The sequence below is a fragment of the Macrobrachium nipponense genome, chromosome 11, assembly GCF_015104395.2.
Source record: "Macrobrachium nipponense isolate FS-2020 chromosome 11, ASM1510439v2, whole genome shotgun sequence".
NCBI lineage: Eukaryota > Metazoa > Arthropoda > Malacostraca > Decapoda > Palaemonidae > Macrobrachium > Macrobrachium nipponense.
The window spans coordinates 47,282,465-47,306,294 of record NC_061087.1 but is presented as its reverse complement, the minus strand read 5'-3'; the positions used below and the strand labels follow the sequence as shown (position 1 = coordinate 47,306,294).

At 38.8% G+C, this 23,830-nt stretch overlaps 1 protein-coding gene across 1 annotated transcript in view; it reads left to right on the top strand.

The window, feature by feature from the left end:
* The window catches only part of LOC135205742 (uncharacterized), a 142,651-nt gene that overhangs the window by 77,020 nt on the left and 41,801 nt on the right, over positions 1-23,830 (top strand). Inside the window, exons 5-6 of the mRNA XM_064236844.1 lie at positions 2,793-2,935; positions 6,055-6,192. Coding sequence (XP_064092914.1) covers positions 2,793-2,935; positions 6,055-6,192 — 281 coding nt within the window. The remainder of the gene's footprint in view (positions 1-2,792; positions 2,936-6,054; positions 6,193-23,830) is intronic.

Genomic DNA, 23,830 nt, shown 5'->3' with positions numbered 1-23,830 from the left:
AATACCATTTGTCAGTATTACTAAAATATAATGAAAGTCTATTTCAGAATCTTTAATCTCTCTCTTTTGGCCTTCTACAGTTACATCTTTTTAAAAGAAACAGGAAAAATCTGAATATGTTTGGTAACTCATAAAACTTCACTATACCCCCTTCAACCCCCTTAAGGAGTTTCGTAATTTCTGAAGGGCTCCTAATTGGTTTCTGCAATATGTGTGATCAACAGTTTGGCTTTTTATCCCTTCTGCAGTTTGTAGCTCAAGTGGTCTTGCTCTTTGTTCTTGTCAGGAAATCTTAAACACAAAATTCACAAAAATAATTTCTGAATCTCACATGTCACATTAACGACAGGCTTCCTGCACTGACCTGCAGACATTTCTAAAGTATATTTGTTGCTGCTCACAGATCTTATAAGAGAAACTATTTTTTTAATTACAGTATAAATTTAATTATAATCTGCATGAATTCATATTCATACAGTTGTGATTCGGGGGAGAAGACACTGTATGTACTTTACAGAACTAAATCGAGGTATCTGAACCATGACATAAAAGCTATTTGAACATCTTCAAGTACAATAAATACTAGGAGGTACATATATACAGCAATGTAACAATCCACAGTTATACGGACCTATAATTCAACGTGCTTATTTACAGTGTACAGTCTAAGGTAGGCTAGCTTGTAAGAATAACTTAACTTTCATAACTAGCCAAGACTTGAGCTGTGGAGAGGGACAAATGAAAACAAACTATCCCTGAAGGTTGCCAAGTTAGGCTACTATTGCTAAGTTAAGGTTAGGCTATGGTAGGCTACCTTTAGTTATTTGATGATCAACCCTGGTAGACTAGCTAGTTGGTAAAGTTTACTTGCAGACCAGCTAGTTTATTAAGTTCACTTGTGACCCAGCTAGTTGGTTAAATTTACTTGTAGATAAGCTAGTTGGTACAGTTTACATTTAAAACTATAATGTAGTATGAATTTGAAGTATTCTTTTTGGGTAAAAATGATAATGGTAAAATTGAAGAATACCTTACTACCTTTTAGTGTTCTGGCAGATCAACTTCAGCTGATACATGGGGATTTAAGAACTTATTGATAACATGGTAGATAACAGCATAACACTTCATTAAGACTTAAAACTACAGCAGGCCTAGGGCCAGGCCTCAAGATACAATGTATACAAAGACCCGAATCAAAGACTAGAAATATGTTTCTAGTCTTGTATTCAGGTCTTTGTATACATTGTATCTTGAGGCCTGGCCCTAGGCCTGCTGTAGTTTTAAGTCTTAATGAAGTGTTATGCTGTTATCTACCATGTTATCAATAAGTTCTTAAATCCCCATGTATCAGCTGAAGTTGATCTGCCATAAATACAAATCCTGTAGTGCTAGATTAGCATATCTAATAATGTGTTCTTAGCATAGATTAATTAATAAAATAATACCTTTGCAAAATTGATGCTTTGATTACTCACGCAACCCACGGCTATAAAACCTGGCGTGTATCATCTTTGTGACTAGATTCACATATTATTGGTAATACAGGTAATAGTGGATCCAGGTGATTTAAGATGCCGAGAGAGAGAGAGAATACAGCTGCTTATAGGATAATGAAAAAGAAGGATATTTCCGTCTGAATAACATTAATATGAATAGTCAGTTCTAACAATATTTAAGGCTTTTTTACATAGAAAATATGATAACGATTTAAAACAATACTATAAGATAAGATTTCATAATAATTATTTACCCAAAATTATACGATAACATGTTTAAAGCAGAAGGTCTCAAATATATCCATCAGATTAATAATTAAAAGGAATAAAATCTCTCTCTCCCTCTCTCTCTCTCTCTCTCTCTCTCTCTCTGTCTTTGTCCATATATTTGATTCGTTATTGTATTTCTCTGCCTGATTACCGTAATTTCCCTCCTCCTCTCATTCGAACCATTCTACCTATGTACTGGTTGTTTGAACGAAGGCCGCCTTTCAGGGCAAGAAGGGCATGATCTCTCAGAGCCAGGTTTGGCGGGCTATTTAACCCTTAAAGATGACAAAACCACCAAGAAACCTAGTTCTGGACTCCACGGTCACGGGACCTAGGGATATGACCCAACTATAGGCTTGTCATTTATGAAGCTGTCCTTGGAATGCACCTGCGCCTGCACAACAAGGATCGCTTAGTCTCTGATCTCAAGAATTTTTTTTTTTTCATTTTTCTCAGCTTCCCTGGATTTCCCTGAAAAGAAAAAAAAACTTACTTTTACGCATTCGTAGCAAACACCATATTATTGTAGTAGTAATACATTTAAACAACTGTTACCACAAAAGTAGGGTGGTTCCAAATGGTAACAGGACCAGACAGCTGAACACTAACTCGGAGAGAAAAATTTTATTTCAGTGTGTGATGCTGCCAATTACTCTGATAAACAATCAGTGCTTGAATACGCTCAATGAAAGGACGCATAGCTGCAATATATTCATCCATTGATTTATGCAATATATGCTCACCATTAGAGATGATCAAGTGAAAAAAGACAAAGCACCATTTGCTTGCCTTCCTACTACATAGTGGAATGTTAGAGCACTTGATCGTCACTGCCAACATTAAATTTTGATCGACGAATATGATTTTTTCATGAAGAAATGTTATTAGGGTAAAATCAAAACTGCCTTGATAGCCGCCGTGGGTTACTTTTTATGTCATGCTGCCTGCTTCCTTAAGAATAACAGGCTCTTCTTACTCCTGTCCTGTGCCTATTAGTATGTGGTTAATTTTTTTTTTTTTTTTCAGATGGACTGCAACTGTTCCAAACTGGGTATGGAACCCCGGTTTGCCAGTGCCCTGATGGTACTTACGAGGATGAAGATGATGATCAAGACGAGAGTGCCTGTGAATCTTTGCTCACACCGAGTTCTTCATGTCCCCCGGGCCAGGTAGAATAGAAGAAAGGATGCAAAGTTTTAACGTTATTTGAAGATTGCTCTGGTCTGAATGTCCCATTTGAAATATTTATATTTCCTTGATTAATTGTATCATCTCTGTTTAAGTATTTTTACAATATGGTATAAACAAATAAGTTTAGCTCCCAAAGACGTGAAATTCTGGCCGTCTAGATATGCCAGTCGTCCGAGGAAGGCAAATTTTAATTCTCTAACCTCGATTTATTGTCAACTAATCATGTTTGCTCTCTCTCTCTCTCTCTCTCTCTCTCTCTCTCTCTCTCTCTCTCTCTCTCTCTCTCTCTCTGTAAATGAAAGTTTATGATAAAGAAAGACACTGCATAGCTGATTTGGACTCCATAGGTATAGACTATAACCAGAAGTATTACTGAACTGTTTTTGAAAGCTGTTTCATTGTTGAACATCCCGAGAGTATGTGGGAATGGAGAGTTTTCAAATTGTGCCCTGAATAGTCTTCCATCGTTAAAGTATGAGAAAGGAAAGCATGTTGTCGAGTGCGTTCGGAAGAGTGTTCCATTTCTGAAGCGCCTGAGTGTATGAGAATGGAATATTGTCAAAATGCGTTTTGGAAGGTGTTTCATGTCTGATTTTAAAATTATGTAGACATTTTGAATTATATTGAAAGGTATTTCATTAGTAAAATGTAGGAATGCATTAGCAAGGAGAGAGTATTTCCAGTCATGTTCTGAAATGTCTATGAGAATAGGGAGAGTTTCGTCAAATTTAGTTTTGAAATGTTTGCATTGCAAAGGTGGTTGAGTGCACGAGATGGAAAGCCTAGTCAAACTGTGTTATATTAAAGACGTTTCATTTTGAAGTGAATGGCGGTGTATGCCAATGGAGAGTCTTGTTCAGCTATGGGTATGTTCTGAAAGGTGTTCGATTGCTGAAGCGCCCGAATAGGTGAGAATGGGAGTGTTGTCGAACTGTGTTCTAAAAGGTGTATATCAACTTTCGAGTGCCTGAGAGTTCGAAAATGGAGTCTTATAAAGTTGTGATTTGAAAGCAGTTTTATTGTCGAAGCTCATACATGCATGAGAATGGAGAAACTTGTCGAATTGTCAATATGTTTTGAAAGTTGTTTAGTTGTTGAAGATCTTTAGCGTATGAGAATGGAGACTCTTTGAAAGATGTCATATTATTCAAGCGCCTGAGTGAATTGAATGGAGTCTTCTCAAATATTGTTTGTAAAGGCATCCATTGTTGAAAGTATCTGAGTGAGTGAGAATGGAGTGGTTTCGAATTGAGTTGTGAAAGACATGTCATTGTTGAAGCATTCGAATGTATGTGGATAGAATGAGTACTGTCAGAATATCGCTGAAAATTGTTCTACGTTGAAACTTATGAGTGTATGGTAATCAAGGGTCTTGGCAACTTGCATTTTGGGGCGCTTCTTGGCTGAAATGCCGGAACGGATGAGAATGGAGAGAATCTTGTTCTGAAGATGTTTCATTGCTGAAAAGAGTTGAGTTTATGATAATGGAGAGACTCATGTCGAACGGAATTTTGAAGTGCTGAAATGTCTGACTGTAAGAGAATAAAGAACCTTTGTCAAATGATGAAGAGCTGAGAGTTTGAGAATATGGTCTTGTCGAACAGTGTTCTGAAAGGAGTTTCATTCTTAAAGTTTATGAGTGTATGAAAATGAGAGTCTTGTTATATTTTGTTTTGAAAGGTGCTCTATTGTTGAAGTACTTGGGTGTGTAAGAATGGATTCATGCTGAATTAGACTTTGAAAGGTGTTGAAGAGCCTGAGTTGTTTCACTATTGAAGAGACCGAGTTTATGAGAAAGTAGAGTCAAGTTGAATTATGTTCGGAAAGTTGTTTGATTGCTTCAGTGCTTGAGCGTATGAAAATGGAGAGTATTGTCAAAATGTACTGAAAGGTGATTCAGTGTCAAGGTGCCTAAATGTGAATGGGAAGTCTTTTTGAATTGTGTATTTAAAGCTGTTTCATTGTCGGTGCCTGAATTGCATGAGAAAGAAGAGTGTTCTCAAATTATGTTTTAAATTTTGAGGAGAAAAAGGATGGTTCAATACGTATTTCCTTACTGAAATTCCTGAGTGTGTGAGAATGGAGAGAGGCTTTGTTCAACTGTGTCGTTAAAGACGTTTCATCAATCAAATATCCAGCTGTATGAGAATGAGGAATCTAGTAGATTTTGGTTTTGAAGGATGTCTCATCGCTGGCATGCCTCAGGGCATAAAGATGGAGAGATTCTTTTCGAATTCTGTTGTAAAAGGGTGTTATATTGCAGGAATTCCTGAGACAGGAGCACGCGAACTGCGTGAGTTAAGAGACGGAGAAAGGATTATTGAAGTTTTGAACCGTGTTTCAATGTTGGCCTGCATGATACGGGAGAATGTAGTTCTGACGAATTTACTTATTATCAGCTGATTTACCTCATTTCTGTTTTAACCTGCAGAAATTCATTACTTATTCTCTCTCTCTCTCTCTCTCTCTCTCTCTCTCTCTCTCTCTCTCTCTCTCTCTCTCTCTCTCTCTCTCACTAAGAAACCAGGGATACGTAGCTATATTACTGAAATTTATTTCTCCCGGAATACCCAACAAAATTACCAGAGTGAGTTATAAAAGACTTCCATTACGGCTGTTATTGCTATAAGGTGAAACTCGGGGCCCTTGGTGCTGCATTAAAAGTACGTATGTAGCTACATACTCCCACTTTTTTCAACTATCCTGCGGCATATTCCTTTCCAATCAAACTGCTGGCAGATTGTCGGAATTTAGAGTAAGAGTTTATTCAAAAACTCTATTGGTTGACTGACTACAGACCTATCATGTGTAACCAAATAGGGCTTCTTTTTTATTCTGAACCAGAGGAGATCTCTCTACTGACGATACATGGACGAGAAAGGTTAAGGAGAATAAGACATCCAATCATTTATCTCGAACACGAACACGTAACTTACATCTGACGTAAATGGGAGGTTTTTGCATTCAGAAATCTAAATTTATCATTGGATGGGTATATGAAACCAATCGTGCATTTATGGTCAGAAATGAAATAATCCTTTCATGAGTAGAGGAAAGGCTAGGTAATTTCTGCATTCTATCTGACTTGTTATTACAGGTTCTTTGGTTTCGAAACTTCAGTTCCCCCAGAGAATGTGTTGCTGATCCTTGTGAGGGACAAAACCTCAGGCGGGCTCCTGGGGAACACTTTCTGGTCCCGTCTGCCGTAGATGGCCAATGCTACCCTCTTGGACAGGTAAGAGTCTGGTCTCGTGGATTTGTGATGGTCGCAGGATTTAGAGAAGAACGGGTCTGCTAACGTCGTGAGGAAAGTAAGACTTCCGCGCAGGTAGTCGTTTGCTACTCTCATGGTTTTCATGGTATCTACCTTTTACTGTAGAATTTTTTTTTCCGCACTTCATAATTGATCCCAAAAAGAAGAATTCATAACCTCAAACCATTTATCGAAAAGATAACAGTTTCTCCCCAATTACTGCTGTGAAAGAGACCCTTCTTACCCAAGTATTCAATTGCAGTTCAGTCGAACTGGATCTGTTATATCCATACAGACAGTTGTACAACCAGTTTCACAAGCTGCTTCTCTTGGCTTAACGAGTTCAAATGATTTCCATTCATCTTGCAAGAAAGTCCATATTCTGTCTTCCTGTGACTACACATTTCACGACTGGCAAAATTAGAAACAAAACTTCCATCTTGCAACTTGAACCCCAAAGATCTTGATAAGATGAAGACCATCTGTAAATATGACAACTTCTCTGTCTGCACACGGATTTCTGAACGAATTTTTCCGTCATTCCGCTGATATTTCCAAATTTTTCCAGACACGAGCATTACAGGACCCTAAATCATGAATCAATGCAACAACATGATAACTGGCTTTTTCAACGCTTTCAATTATTTTCTGGGTTAAGTGTATCAATCGTCGATATGCCTCTATCCAGACATCAATTAAATTTCATTTCTCGGCAAACGAAAGAAACTTGTTCCAACCTAAAGACTTGACTATTCTTTTCGTGTTAAAACAGCCAGAAAAATTGCTCAGTTGTTCGACATTCTGCTGACAATTTTTTAACAGTGTTTGAGCATTAAAATTTTTCACAGTGACGTTTACCCCAAGAGAAAATATTGGCAAATGAGGCATTGTACGAGACAACTGGTATTTATATGCTGGAATCCTACGCATATTATAGATCAGTATCAATCAAAGAAGTCACTAGGAACAGGATAAATATAAAATAGAAACAGGGAAACCTTTTGGGTTGCCTTTTAAGGCAAATCTTTGACCTAAGTTTTCTTAGCACGAGCCCGGTCAAAGTCCCTATAGGGGGTCATGTGAACTCGTTATCCTATCCGCTCAGATTCTCACCTGGCGTTAGCTGACCCGTTCTTCTCTGGATCCTGGGTGGTCGTATACTTTGTATTCCACGTGCATTGAAATTTGATATTCATATAATATTAATGTTTCTGTAACTAGATTTTACAAATTAGTATCACATTTCTCCGTAGTAGGTTAACTAACCTTTCCTGAAAGAGATTGTTAATGTATAGACTTCTGCTGTGTTTTAATTGCCAAGTTTGTTTAATCACGGCTTATTTGATCCAAATGCGCCCAGGATTCTTCGGTCGCTGCATTTCGTAGAATTCAGCAAACAAATCTGTATGGGAATCTTTTGTTTGCCACTTTCACTTTTTATTTCGTCAGCTGAAATGGCAAATTGCAAGAAAATCGCAAAATTACATTACCATTGGATGAAAATTTAATCGTTAAATTAATGACAAATACCATTCCAAATTTATAGTTTGCAATGCGACGTCTAAACAATGCTGTGAGGAGTTTCAAGCAGCATGGGTAATCATTTTCTGTATGTATATCATTTAATCGAGATCAAAAATATCAATACAAAAGATTATAGATTCATGAAGCAGTGATAACATAATATGCCGTTATTTACTTGTAGACCAGTGCTTCTCTGCCTTTTTAACTTCAGGGCAGACTCGTATAGTAATTAAAACTGTGGGACACAATTTTGTTTTCAAGACTGATATAAGCATGTATTTCTAAGACATTGCAATATATTTTATATTTAAGTATGCTTGTGTGAAACCTATGCTTGATGTGCTTTGGTAATTTACTTTTTAATATTAGGTCTTAATGTGATAATAAAAATACTCTCGTTTCCTCATCAATGCGTCTAACATTATTTGATCCATTTTTAAATTTAATGTTGGTAAGTGCAGAAAATCATAATTCTCAGAGGTATGACGTGGGAAACTGTAATGAAATGTTCAGTGCTTTACGAACTATTGAAGGATATTCTTCTTTTTAATGGAAATCTAAAAGGGATATATGAGGAACTCTTTATGTTTGCTTTGTAAGCCACGATCAGCAGATATGGTGGCCAGCTCTTCTGTACCGACAGGCCAGCATCATCAATTGAAACATCAAAAAAAGGGCTGCGAATCCAGTCATACTTCTCATTTTCTGTGGATGGAAAGTAATAACCCATTACTTTCCATAATTATAAAATTATCCATATTAGGGAATTAAATCATTAACGTATCCTTCTCTAACCAAAGAATATATTTCCAAACCGCCCGAACTTGCTTTTCTTTTCCGAATCCCGAGGTTTTTCTGGAATGCTGTTATTTTGTCGGCCGATGAGAGGAGATTTTCATTTCCCTTTTGAATAGCTACGCACAGAGCATTCAAGTGTTGTAACATTTCAGTCAAGTATTCCAACTTTGAGATCCAAAACTCACATTATAGAAGTTCATTAAAGTTACTTTTTTCCTTCTCAAAAATGCAAGTAGCCTAGTTATTGTCAAAGTTCAAGTACACGATAGAGTGCCTTACATCTTGATAAACACCTCATGTATGTTAAAGTAAGCTCTTGTGTTACGAATCCATATTTTCACAAAGTAGTTCGAATATACGAGCTTTTACTGGTCTAATTTTAATGAAATTTACCATTACTACGACGAGATAAAAAAAAAAACTTTCAATTAAGTGCTTACAGTTTTTGCCATGAGGACTTGAATTGTTATGATGCTTGCATTTTGTGGCTTCACAAACGAACAACGCCTTTAATAGAACCCACCATTGAGTACAAATCCCGACACACGAGTTCCAGGATCAATTCCATTTCTCAAAATAGTTATTCAAAATATGGAAAACGTCTTCACCTTTAGAAATGGCAGTCAATTCTTTGCAACAAAGAGACTAATTTATTGTTTCATCTCCATTAATAAAGCAAATAACTGCCAATGGTTGCGCTTTGTTGGTTATGTCTGTTGATTCGTCAACTTGAGTTGCAAAGAATGAATTCTTAAGCTTATAAGTGCAAATTTTCCTCATTATCGTTAGACATTTACGAAATACGTCTACCAACAGCATCATTTGACAGTGGAATTTTGCTTACTTCATTTTCTGCTTCATCCCTGTTTTTCCCATCTTTTTGTATGTGGGCGGTAGTAGAGTAAAAGACCCTATTTCGGCTCAACCTCAACACCTGACCCCAAATTGGTTCACAGGCGATAAACCCCATAAGGTCGCCTTTATCTTAACCTCACGTACAATGACCATTAACGACCCACGGGAAAAAACACCAAACTCTCATAGATGACTGCCTGTGCGCTGTCGACACGTTAGAGGAATAAACCTAAGACAAATGAAAATCTTTACATGTCCTTAGGAAACTTAATACACCAGCTACTTGCTGACGAGAAGATAATAAGAAGAATTAAGAAGATTCTATATAAATTAAATGCCGTTGAAACAGCTATTGTATTCAATAATAATAATAATCATAATAATAATAATATCCTTTATTTCGGCTCAGGGATACATGGAATATACAAAATACAGACAGTAACAAACAGCATCTAGATACATGAGACAGCATGATAAAAAAATGAATAATCAGCACTTATCCACAAAATAGCTGAGGTAGCATAAAAGATAGTAATCATGACAGTAATAATATTGGCGAGAAAAAAAATGCATTGAGAGTTATAACAGTTAGTGTACAGATTATATAACTTTAATTTCAACTAGAGACCTTAGGTGGTTACAGTAGTCAGGACCAGAGGGCTAAATACAAAAATCTAATGTAAAAAAAATCTTTAACTTGATAGTATTCACAGTAATATGAAAAATTAAAATATCAGCTATAAATATAGTAAAAATGACAGCATCTGCAGATTAAGTCCTTTAGGGGACAAATGCATCATTTTCCCATCTTTCCCACAATTTAGATCTTCTTGCTTTACCCCTTAGGATGCTTTGTATGAGCAAGTTGCTGCTGTTTCTCATTCGGGTTACCAGACTGGACATTGTTCGCCTTACAATGTTTTTTAAATTGTCCAGGTGGTTTTCTATAAACATCTGTGTGGCGGAGTGGTAGCGGGGAGTGTTTGTTAGGCGTCTCAAAATGTCATTGTGCACAACGTCTCATGGTCTCTCGGGTAAAGTTCGTCCAGAGGGAACACCCATAGATACTGTAGCAGTACGAGTGGAAGAGCAGCAGTTTCAAGGTCCGGTGACAGAAGGCAAACCTCCTTGAAATCATGTTGCCAGTTGCACATAGTTTACAATGTCTCTGCTCAATGTCTGCTGTATCTTTTAGGTCATAGGTGATAATGTGACCCAAATACGGAAATTCGTGCACAAATTCCAGCTGATGGTTTCCGAGGAAAATTTGTGGTTCTGCAATATGCTTAAGCGATCTCAGGAGCAGCGATATGCACTGGGTCTTGGTTTCGTTGTAAATTATATCAAATTCCTCTGCATATTGGCGGCAAGTGTCGATGAGTCGTTGGAGACCTTGCACTGATTGGGAAATAAGAACCATATCATCGGGGTAACAGAGGTTGTTTATAGTTGTTTCATGGACAGTGCATGCGATTGGTGGTGAGTTCAGTTTGATATTCAAGGCATCTGTTTACTTATCAAACAAGTATGGAGAGAGAATGCCCCCTTGCCGAAGCCCGTTTAGGGAGCTGAAGGTGTACGATAAAACGTTACCCCATTTGACACAGAATTGCTGTGTGGAGAACCAGCAATGTAAAATGCCAATTAGATATAGGGGTGTGCCTTTTTTATGCAGTTTCAGGAAGACCTTCAGGTAGTTTACTCTGTCAAATGCTTTTCTCACATCCACAAAAAAAAGGAAAACAGGAGAGGCTAATGATAGGTAGTAGTTCAGCAATTCTTTCAGTATGTAGATGCAGGTGTCGGTTGAGTGGTTTGCTTTAAACCTGAACTGGTTGTCAGTGGTGTGTAGAATGGGGAGAAGTCTCACTAAAAGAACCGACTCAAGTATCTTCGATGCGATCGTTGTGATTGCAGTTGGCTGGTAGTTGCCAGGGTCAGCTGCATCCTTTAGCTTTTGTTTGATTAATGGTATCAAGTGAACTAAGAGTAGGGAGTCAGGAAGAAACTGGTGAATTATGCATGCATTGAATAGGGCAGTTAGCAAAATGTAAATTACTGGATGGCAGAATTTGAAAGCCTCTACGGGGAGACCATCACAGCGGGGTGATTTATTATTATGGAAGCTGTTTATGGCATCGTTGATGTTACCTGGCATAATATGGTCTGCAAAATGAAATTGAATGTTGTCATTAAGGAGGTTATCTACATCCCTTCGGGAATCTTGATCATTTATGCAATACAGGATATTGTTGAAGTGATCACCCCACATACTTGCGATAGCCTCGTCTCCAACTGCTTCCCCTACTCTCTGTAATAGCCTTTTAGTTTTGGGATTTAAGGACTGGATATCTTTCCAAAGATGAGGATAATCACCAGATTGTAAGTTTCTAGACATTGCATCGGTTCTTAGTTGTTTTTCATTTAATCTGCAGTGCTTAAGAGCAAGTTTGAACTGCGCTCTCGCCTGTCTCATTAATAATGCAGTGTGTCCTTCCCTCGGGCTACCATTTTGCCTCCACAGTAAAAACATTTCTCGTGAGTATGTATACAGATCTTTAACCAAGTCATTCCATCCAGGTATATTATGAGAATTACCTTGACGAAATCCATAGGCAGCCCTGCCCAAAGCAAGCATAGCAGAGATCATGTTCGAATAGAATTCATTCAGATCCCGCCTATGGTGTTCATTTCTACAATTTGTAAGGTGTCTGCCGGTTGAACTATTGACCACAACCTGGTTTCCGTGGACGCCCTAAAGTATCTGGTTTTCTGTTGGTTTTTAAAGTTCCAGTTTACCACTGGTGGGTGGTCAGTTAGGGGGTTAATGGTAGGGAGGGATGGGGTACTGAATGACACCTGTAATGGGATGTGATCGTAGCCCGTTGCAAGATTGTAGCAAATATTGCAGGTCATAATAGAATCATGAAGTTGTGGAGATGTGATGCAGTGGTCCAGCCAGGAGGTTGTAATTGCATCTGCTCTATTATGTACATATGAATAGGAGGAGGGAGGGAGGAGCATTACATCACTAATTTGGAGAGCATGATTTTGACAGAAGTGAATAAGTTCATTATAAAATTGTTTTGCGGGGTGAGAATTAAGGTCCCCAATTAGACAAATATGATCAGCAGGAGAGTTGACAGAGAAGACGACCTTGAAACTTTAAGAAAGACTTTCAACGAATGCTCCATCCTCCACTTCACGTGTGAATGCACCGTAGACGGTGCCCTACCCTTCCTGGACGTTCGGGTACAGCAGACACCTACGGGATACACCACCACGGTTTACAAGAAACCCACAAACCCGGGTCTATGCCTTAATGGGTCCAGACAGGTATAAAAGATCGGTGGTAGATGCCTTCGTCCGCCGCGCCCTTACACACTGTTCCACATGGAGAGAAACCACCAGTGAGATCGAAAGGTCTACACAAGTCCTCATCAACAATAACTTTTCAAACCGCATGGTCGAACGCCAAATAAATGGCACCAGGAAAGAATGACCGAAACTAACATTCAAAGTGGATCTATAAAAATCATATGCACCACAAATATTTGGAAGACGAAAAGGCTATAAGGAAAATAATCAGTGAAAATGTCTCCCCCACTACAGAAAGTGATAAAATTAGCCTCATAATTTATTACAAAAACATGAAAACCAGCCAGCTGCTTCTTAAAAACAACCCAGAGCCCCCAGAAACGTCTTTGAAGAGAAAGGGTGTCATCTACGAATTCACATGCTCAGTGGAGGGATGCCACCATTCTTATATCGGGATGACCACCACCAGACTCTCCAAGCGTCTTTCCTGCCACCTTCAAGAAGGGGCCATTTTCAATCACCACAGGGAAAAACATAACAGGAGACCAGAAAGAGCTGAACTTATAACGAACATAAAAATTATTGACCAAGCACCTGACCAGAAACGCTTACGTTATCTTGAAGCATTACACATATTAGTGAAAAAGCCGACTATCAACATGGTAAAAGAAACAGAATTTCTTCCTACCATCATAAGAATCGTGAATAATACAGTTTAACTCCCCTAGGACAATCGTGAATAATACAGTTTAACTCCCCTAGGATCATGCAGTAATGATCAAAATTATTGTTATTTTCCCATGGCATATAAACATTAATTATTAGGATTGCTGGGGCTTCAAGTGAAGCCCAGCAATCTGTCACTCCTGTAGGTTATCACCTTCATCATATTGTCTAATGATTTCTGCCACGGGAAAGAAAGCCCAAGGCCCCCTTTCGGGCAACCGGCTATGATTTGATCTGTAACTTGCATCGATGAAGTCGAGAAGGTTCTGAAGTCTTCATGTATTGAATCGCAGATGGCAAGGTGTCATGTGGCCAGAGGAGTGTTTCTTGCAATGCAATGATGCCTTTGAAGTTTTTGCAGAACATGTTTAGGAGAGGAATGTTCCGCTTGAGGCCAAAAATATTCCAAGAGATTATGTTTAATGTAGCCATGGCTACTCACAAAGATGGGAGATCAATGCACTGATCATTTGGGTGGATGGGGGCCTAGCCAGGGGGAGTGGGCAGCTGGCTGGCACTTGTGGTGGAAATGACCCTGGGGTGTCAGTAAGTTCCCCAGGGGGTGGTTGGTCCCGGATTAGGTTATATCTTGAAACTAATATATTAGGACCGAAATTATCGCCTTTAAGAACGTCGAGGTGTTGAAATAGACAGGTAATCCTGTAAGCCACTTTATGTTTACTTTTGCATGGGAGTTCGTGAGAGATGAGTGGGTCAGAGCCAGTGAGAAACTTGACTCTCCACTATGGCGTCTAGCGTCACCGATGAGTGCAGATTGTGAATTACTACGTGACATCTCAAGTGTCGGGTGAGGTGAAACCCGAATGTTGGGCTCTGGTCCAGCGACCAAACGAGAGGTTCTCTTCTTTCTGCTTGTTTGTATCTGCCAGCCGCCAGACCCGTCAAGATCACTCACATCTGCATCCACGATGGGGGGGTTGGGGGGAGAGATAGGGTGGGGAGAATCACAAGGGCTGGTAATCATCACCGGAGATCTATCTTCCACCGGAGGCACTGGGGAGGGAGAAGAAGTTGGGAGACCAGCAGTCTATAAGTGATGGGGGCACTTCTGTGTTGCTGGGAGGCGAGGAAAAACTGGATGCCGCATTCAAAGGAGTCTGGTGGCTATCCATGCGATTGTCTATTGATTCCTGCACTCCTTTGATTGCATCCCAAATCCGTGCCAGATTATTTGTTTCCACAGTTTTAAGACTGTCTAGGTAGGCCTTTCATCACGTCCCAGATTCTTGAGAATTTATTATTTGTCTCCTCGATTTTTTCCGAGTTTTTTCCAATTATTTCTGAGAGGGATTTTGTTGTTTGGAAGGCATTTTCTGCCATGTGGTGCACCTCAGGTAGGCTTAGGTCAGCAGGCCCCTTTGGAGGCAGATTGAAAGGGTCATCAGCGTAGATTTCCACTGAGCAGGATCTTAGCCACTTAGTGATTTATGATATTTTCTTGGGAGAGGACAGGTTTTTCGCGGATCGCTCCTTGAGAATGCTCTCTGGTATCAGATCTTTGCATTTTGCATATGCAACTTTAATTTCCTCATCGGAGAAGACATCACTGGCAGATTGTATAGCGGATTCGATGTCGGAACGGTTCGATTGGTATTGTATAAAAGACAATTGTTTACAAGTACGGAACTTGTGTGTGGGGCACAGGCACGGAAGGTGCCAGGGTCACTTGCACAATGGTTGGAGGTTGGTCAGCTGACATTTTAGTGGTAAAGGAAGGGTCAAGCACTAACACATTCACTGCATTCTTTTACCCATTTCCCAGGACCAATAGGCCTCGAGTAGCTGTGATTTGTAAAAATTCTAAGGTACTAATTGGAGCAGAAAGAATATTAATATATCTGCAATTGCACATCATTCTCCGGCTTACATACTTGTTATTATGTGGAGACACTATTAACACATTGCTTACTATAAGAAGTATAATCACCAAGGGCGAAAAACCCTTCTTTTTTCTGTAAAGAAACGCAAGAGAGACCTCCAACACGTCCGTCATAGGGGGTTACAATCCCAAACGAATACTACGCCGTCACACCAGAAGATGAAGATTTCACACTTCAGTTCAAAGTCACCTTTAATCAGAGTTCGACAACTTGCTCATACGCTTTCACATATGTTCCCGCTGTTGGCTTATTAGTGGGGGATATGAATAGATTGACTAGAGCACTCAATACAGACATTACAGAACAACTGGAAACGTTTTACGGGCATAGATTTTGGGTGTTATGCGTAGGGAAGGGTTATTTTCATGGATTGATAATTTGAAGAGGATGAGAATCACATACGTGAATGCCGAGGTTGTGAAAGTAGGAGTTGTTTCATTTGTTGTAAAGTTTAGTTTTAGAGCTGCGCATTTATTGGGGTTTAATATAGGAATGCAATACATGATTTATGGTGTGGGGGTGTTGAGAAATCACCACTCCATAACTCCCTATCTAGGTGATCACAGTATCGATTACGTATACTTATATTCCAACATTGATCACAGTAGCGATTACATATACTTATATTCCAACATTATTCAACCCTCATCGCTGGGTGATAAAACGGTAAATATCCTGGACTGTTTTATGTTGGAATGTGGACAGGGTAGAGGTTCACATAATGCAGTTTATAAACCTTTAAATACAAATGTGGTAGATTACATTTTCATTGGTGTAACGAATCAGAAGGGGGAGGACATTAAGTTTATTAAAGGTAAAAGCATGTCATGCTCCCTTCATATAAGACCTAGATGAGCGAAATTATGTGCAGTACTTCGTCAGTATGACGGGTGAACACATTATATATGTGAGCAGTCTAGGCTGTTTGGACAAATACGTGAATAACTTAGCGTCCGGGTTTGTGAATAGGTTACCTGCTCCTATATTCCTATCGAATGGAAGCGAATATAAAGTGGGTCTAGCTTCGATCATGTTTCCAGGAGTTTATTATGCTGTATTATCAAGAGATGAAAAATTCTCCCTCCAGTTTGTTACTAAACGCGATAAAAATAACAAGCACGCCTATATCTATAGACCAACGACGACTGTGTTAGCGGGGGACATGAAAAGGCTGGTGAGGGCACTTAACTGGGATATTTTTGAAGATTTAAAAGTATATTTTGACAGCGAATACAGGAACGTTTTCAACAGTAACGATGTATTTGGTTGGGATGAAGACAGCAGGAGGATTATTATCCTTCACGTTAAGAGGGGGAGGATTTAGGTGAGGGACATTAAAAGTGTGTCCGTCAAATTCAGTAATAAAGCAGCCAGATCGCTAGGTTTTCAAAATAATACCACGTACGATGCGGTGAATGTACATCTCTTGGTTGATTCCTTACCCAATAATTGCGGTGTAGATTATATGTATGTGTACACCGATACTGTTCAACCGACTGTTTTTGGGGGGAAACTAGTAAATATATTGGATTGTTTTACATTAGAGAGCGGCAAAGGGAAGGGGATACAAAATACAATATACAAAGCACTGAACACGAACATTCCAGAACAGATTTCATTAATCATCACTGACCAGAACGGAATGAGCATTCATTTCAATAATGACTCGAGCGTCACCTGTCTGCTTCATATAAGACCCAGATAGGGAGGTATGTATAAAACCTGCATTTTTTTCCACCTTTACGTTATTCACTTATGTGAGCTTGTGTAATTAAGAATGCTCAAACGAGCACTCTGCTTAATATTCAAGGGAGGGATTAAAGGTCTTTTTAACAGGTATGAGGGTCATCTTCACCCCACCCTCGGAGGTCGAATTTAAAACATTGTTCTTGTCCGAACCCTTAAGAAAGGGAGCAGGTCTAGAAGACATTTTGGTTTTCTATCCGAGTCATAGAAGAGGTGGAGGCGTATTTTCAGCCATAGCCAGCATTGCACGCAGGGTACTCACTTTCCTGTTCAATGCTGCTAAACCTTCAGTTAAAGAGTTTGGTAGATCGGTGCTTTCAGATATAGTGAACGATCAGTTGCCCCCGAGGGAATTTTTAAAAAGGCATGGAGTGACAGCTCTCAAAAGTATGGGTAGACGCATTCTAAGGGGTAGTGGGAGGGTCGACAGAAAAATATCGGGTGCAGTGAAACGTTCACTCGGTTGGTTGGCTATGAGGATGAAGAAGAAGAAGGATGTGTATGATCTTCTTTAATTCATTCATCTGTTGTCAGCGGGCATGCACGCACGTATTCTCTCCCTCTTGCAATTTTGTGAAATGGCGGGTGTGATTCCTAATGTCCCAGGGGCGGGAAAAAAGGTTCCCATCTCTTCAAATATCGCGGGCATCTCAGAATTGTTCCCGAATGTAAACAAACATAGGATTATAGAAAGTTTGATTAATTCAAAGGAATGGTTGGATTTCACACCTAGCAACAATTCTATAAATCAAATCCTTACTGATAACTATATCGAGTTTCGTATTAATGGGTTCCTTCTTGGATTTGTCGAGTATAGCTTTGGAATTATACATCATACTGGTTAGGGGCAATGCACAGCTGCCAGTCGATGCACATGTTGCACTCGTTAATGGTATAAGCAATACATTTTTTAAATCCGTCTCTGTCTTCTTGAACGAAAAGTTGGTGGAATTGTGTCCTGTTTTTAACTATCAATCATACATAAAACGCTCAAGAGTGTGAAAACCAGCGCGCTACCAGCTTTTGGTATGAGCGGGTTTTTCCACAATTATGTTTAGGCCACGCATGGTGTTACACAAACCTTTACAGCCACTTCTTTTGGACAGACGAGTAGGTGGGAAACTCGGGTGATGAGCTCCGTTAAGATGAGAGGAGTTCACACATACTTTCCACTCCTTATAGATCTAGCAAGTATAGACATGTATTTGTTGGATTACGTGGATTTGAGGATAAGGCTCAAAATGGCTAATAACGACTGGGTGATGGGTGCCCACACTGATGCTCACTTAAACTATCTGGATATAGAAAAAGCCAAGTTGTAGATTGATCAGGTTACCCTCATTATAACGTCATGTCTGCTTTAAACGCAGCTCTAGCAGTTAACCCAATACAATATATATTTGATAAGACTTTATATAAAATGTACGTTATTGGGCAGAATGAGGCTTCCATTTTAATAGATCAAGCTTTCAACACCTGTATACCTGAAAAGATAACGTTAGCAGTGATTGGTCGGCAAACGTTTTCAGGGAATTACACAGCCAATAGTTTGTACTTTGGCGCATACAACTTGAATAGTGTGCACATCACTGTTAATGGGAATACAATGTATAATTATCAACTGTTGTTTTCCTTATACTTTCACGTGATTGTTTTACGGGATGCAGAAGTCAATAGGAGGTGGGAAGAGGTTGAAGATTCAATGCCGGTTGAAATTTCAGCTAGTTTGAGAATATCTATAAAGCTGGGAACAGTCGCGCCTCATCCTTGCATGATTTTATTGTTCGGAGACACCAAGGGTATTTTAACAATTAATTCAGATAGAGTCGTTCAGTGTGATGTTAGGGGTTAGGAGTGATGGATACAAAAGATATTGAGACTGCTTTACAAGGTTCGCTAGGGAGTGTTATTAAATATTTAGGTGTGTTCGCTTCGGATGAAGTGGGTATGTTCATAATACCTGCAAATAGAATTAAAACGTTAGTTTTTATATCTAATACTCTGCCTTCAACTTCTAGTATTGACGTTGTTGGGCACTGGGTGTGTTTTCTTATTGGCTGTTCACCTAGGGATACAATCTTCTTTTTTGACAGTTATGGTATAAACCCAAAAATTTCATTGGGTGGCTTCTCGACTTTTCTCCGCGCTAATTCAGGATCTGTCCTTTGCCAGTTCGTAAGGCAGATATAGCCAGATAATTAATTTAAGTGCGGTCTTTACACTGTTTTCTTCGTTCACTATACAAGTCATAGACGGTTGAAATCAGTTTTGTTTTTAATGAACGTTGTCTTCTCGCCGCGTCATTTGGAAAGAGATGACAGGTGGGTGATGGAATACTATTTCACGTATTTCAAAAGGCTGAAATGTTCTCATTGGAGTTCTGGTGGAAAAAATGGCTGTCAAATACCAGGAGTGTACTAATAGTTTTTTGATGTTAATATACATCATATAATTATTTTTTATTTCTTGCAAGCATTCGGTGGAGGACGAATGTCGAGCAGTACAAGATGATAAATTTAGAAGATTGTGGTTTTTTATTGTAAAATTGTTAAGCACTTTGAGCTTGGTGATAAAGAGTCGTGGTGGTATTGTTTTTTAATGAGTCTCAGGAGAAACACATGAATCTGACACTTGTTAATGTGTACTGGTTTATGTAATAAAAATATGTGAACGGTCACAATTGGTTTCTATTACCTTCATTATTTATTGTTTACCCCTCCATAGAGTTTCATTATAGAGTTTAGAAATCTTTTGACATTCATGCTATCACGTGATATGACATGTTGTGCACCTGGCAATGAGTCATGGAGAAATGGTGACTGTTGTGGGTGCTTATTAGTTGCTTATCTGAATCTGAATGGAGTTTAGAAATCTTTTTGCATTCATACTATCATATTTTCAGTTAGGTTAGGTTAAGAGACGTAGAAATTTATTTGTGACTTGCATTCATATAATCATCTTTTTTCATATGTGTAGCAAAACGTAGTTTTTCATTCCGTAAGGGACTTTAAATTCATACTGTCATATATTCAGTTGGGTCAAGTTAATGGAGTTATAATTTATTTTACTCGTATTCATATCTTTTCATATATTCACGTGGGTTAGGTTAGATTAATGGACTTAGAATTTGTTCCTCATATTCATATTTTTCACATACTCATGTGGGTTAGGTTAGGTTAGGTTAAGGGACTTAGAATTTTTCCCTCATATTCATATTTATGTGAAATGGTGGCTTTTCATCCGTAGAGTACATGTTGAGCCAGATGGGGTTGTGTATTTCACATGGATTAGGTTAGGCTAGGTTAAGGGACTTAAAATTTTTTTCTCATATTCATATTTATGTGAAATGGTGGTTTTTTGTCCGTTGAATATATCTTGAGCCAAAATGGGGTTGGATATTTCACATGGGTTGGGTTAGGTTAAGGGACTTAGAATTTTTTCAATCAGTGGGTTAGGTTAGGTTAGATTGGGTTAGGTTAGGTTAAGGGACTTAGAATTTTCTCACTCAGTGGGTTAGGTTAGGTTAGGATAAGACACTTAAAATTTTTTCACTCATATTTATATTTATGTGAAATGGTGGTTTTTCGTCCGTTGAATATATCTTGAGCCAATAGGTTGGTTTAGATTAGGTTAAGGGCCTTAGAATGTTTTCACTCAGTGGGTTAGGTTAGGTTAGGTTAAGGGACTTATAATTTTTTCACTCATATTCATATTTATTTGAAATGGTGGTTTTTCCATACGTAGAGTATATCTTGAGCCAAAATGGGATTGGTTTTTTCAAGGGGATCAAGCAAAAATGTGGTTTAACATCCACAGAGTTTATCTTGAGCCAATATGGGATCGGATATTTATAAGTAAGGTTTTTGAAAGCATGGTTTTCCTATCCTAAGAGTTTTTCATGTGCCAATTTGGGGTACTTTTCTGAACTATTTTCTGAAATATTTGGTGTTTTTCCTGAGGGTCATTAATGGTCAACGTACGTGAGGTTAAGATAAAGGCGACCTTATGGGGTTTTATTGCCTGTGAGCCAATTTGGGGTTGAGTGTTGAGGTTGAGCCGAAATGCGGTCTTTTACCCTACTGAGGGTAAAATAATGGATTCAGCAATAGTAAGATTTCATTTTTAAGGCATGTATTTCCGTTACTTTATAAGAAGCAATTTGGCCTTTCTCAGATAATGTTGCTCCTCTTTTGATTTTGATAACTGCTTGCTTTGTTTGTTGCTCAAGTAATCTTTTCAAATAACTTACAACTTTTCCTTCGAGACTGCAATGTGACATCTGGAAAATTGTTAACTGAACTTACTGGGAAGCGTCGACTCGTTTGACATTGTGCATCCACAAACCAAACCCAGTGGAAGTGGTTGATTTAATCCATTCCAGTCCAAGTGAAACCATAAATCACTTAAATCACTTTCGTCGTACTTTCGATTATGCCTAATCTTCTTCTTGGCTAGATACTTTATTGCACTTGAACTAACTTAACCATTAGATGAAATTTATCACTTAACCTCTTGCTTAAAAATCTATTTTTTGGGTAGTCATGCCTTTTTATTTAAAATATTAAAGTTCACTGAGTTTCCTGAACGGGAGCTTTGGAAGGTATATAGTTGAGCAGCGCCTAGCTGTAGCGTCCACTCACTGACTAAGTGACTTACTGGCCACGATAGCAGATGTCTTTGTATTTAAGTAGAACAACGAGAGCAAATCATTGCCACTATTCAAATACCCATTTTGACCTGTTGGCTTAAGAAGAATAGTATTCCCTTTTTAGGTTGTCCCTTTTAGCTTAGTTTAACATCAGTAAAGAAGATTTAATCTCAATGTTAACTCTAACAATAAGATAAAAGCTTGGAACAACCACCATCCCCGAGAGAGGCCGACAATGACTGATTTAAATCCTTTGAGAGCAGGAAACAGTAGAGGATCCTCAATTGCCTTGCCTCTTAATGATTAAGGAAATCAGCATCCACTTTAAAATATCAAAAGACAAAGGCCTGACTCAGTCATGAGAGCCACGTGTTTGGTATCTGTATCCTGTTAAAAATACAGAATTATTCAATACGAATTATTTAAAACAAACAAAATTCATAGATGAATCTTGTGAGCAAACATTATTGGGGGCAATTAGGAAACCTTTCAGGGTCCAACGAAACGCTGTTCTAGACACTACTACCCAGTCTACTTAAGCGTGGCCTTTCGATGCGCAATATCGACAACTTTGTGAACACGTTGAAGAGTTATGGCCAAAATTGATCTAAATTCATCTGTGAGGACAATTCGGCCATGTTCTGTTATCCTTGCCATTGTTCCAAGCGGTTCCCATCCATTAATTCAAATCAGAGACTGTCAACAATTTGCCAGAACTAGAAATGTTCCTAAATCCTTCAGATGGGTTTACCCTGGCCATCTAGCTTTGTCTAATTTTTTAAATTAAATATTCAGGACATCAATATTCAGTACTGGCAAAGATAATGCCTTTGAAAATACTGCAGCAAAATTTCCCAAGGTGATGCAAGTGAGAGTTTGTGGCTTTTTTAGACCTCCATAAATGCCAGACCATCTCTTATCAACTTATATTCTTTTATTATTGTTACAATATACTTTTGTTCGAAATTCTTGTACTAGTCTAGATGTTGCTGTGGATTATGAGTTTTGCTCACATCTGCCAAATGGAAAAGGACGAGCTCAATATGCAATTATGAATGACATTGCTTCCTATAATACTGTCCTGTTATTGTCTCACAAGCGAAGTCTGCTTGGTTTCTCTCAATCTCAAAACTTGGTCAATGTTGCCTGAACAATTCTTTCGGCTGGATCTCGGTAGCTTTTAACAGAATAGGCTACCTAGGCCTACTGGCCAGTGTTTCTTGGCAGTGATTATTACACCCGAGGAAAAGTACTACGCAGTTTTTTTTTCTTTCTTTTTTGAGATAATGTTGTAACTTTACTATGGGTTTCATCCCAGGAAAATCTAGGTTCCCAGCTGAATGCTGGAAGGGTCAGTTGTCAGAATCATATTACTACTTAAAATTGTCGCTGTCTATATTGGCTTCCCAATATCATTGCGGAAAGGGGAAAAAAGTTAAGTATATAGTTTTACCAGACCACTGAGCTGCTCCTAGGGCTAGCCCGAAGGTTTAGATATTTTTACGTGGCTAATAACCAATTGGTCACCTAGCAACGGGACCTACAGCTTTTCGCGAGATCCGAACCACACTAGATCGAGAAATTAATTTCTATCTCCAGAAATAAATTCCTCTGATTCCGCATTGACCGAGCCGGGATTCGAACTTCGGACCACCTGATTGGCAGCCGAGCGCGAAATCCACTCGTCCAGCGAGGAACTGCGGGAAGAGGAATAGGTGGTCCCATAAAAGCCCGGAAAGTGACTACAATTTTCCGCTCAGATCGATAGATTATTTGCAAGTTCACTGGGATCACAAATGCCTTGGTCAGTGACGTTGTCTCAGACTGAGAGCCTAGATGTAGGCTGTCGCTGTACAGCTACCACCCAAACCAGCCCCTGTAACTAGGCTTGCCAACTAACTGATCTAGAAATCCGGGAGATCGTCACACACTACAAATACACCATAAAATACATTTTTATTAATGCGTAACAACTTCCTTAGTGCTGATGCTGTTTATCTGAATGCTATATTTACAAAAGCTGCAATCCATTTGAAAATAAGGTGCCGAGTTTTTCATCTTTAAATAAATCAAAATTGTTTAACTTAAAACAATACAGCGAGAA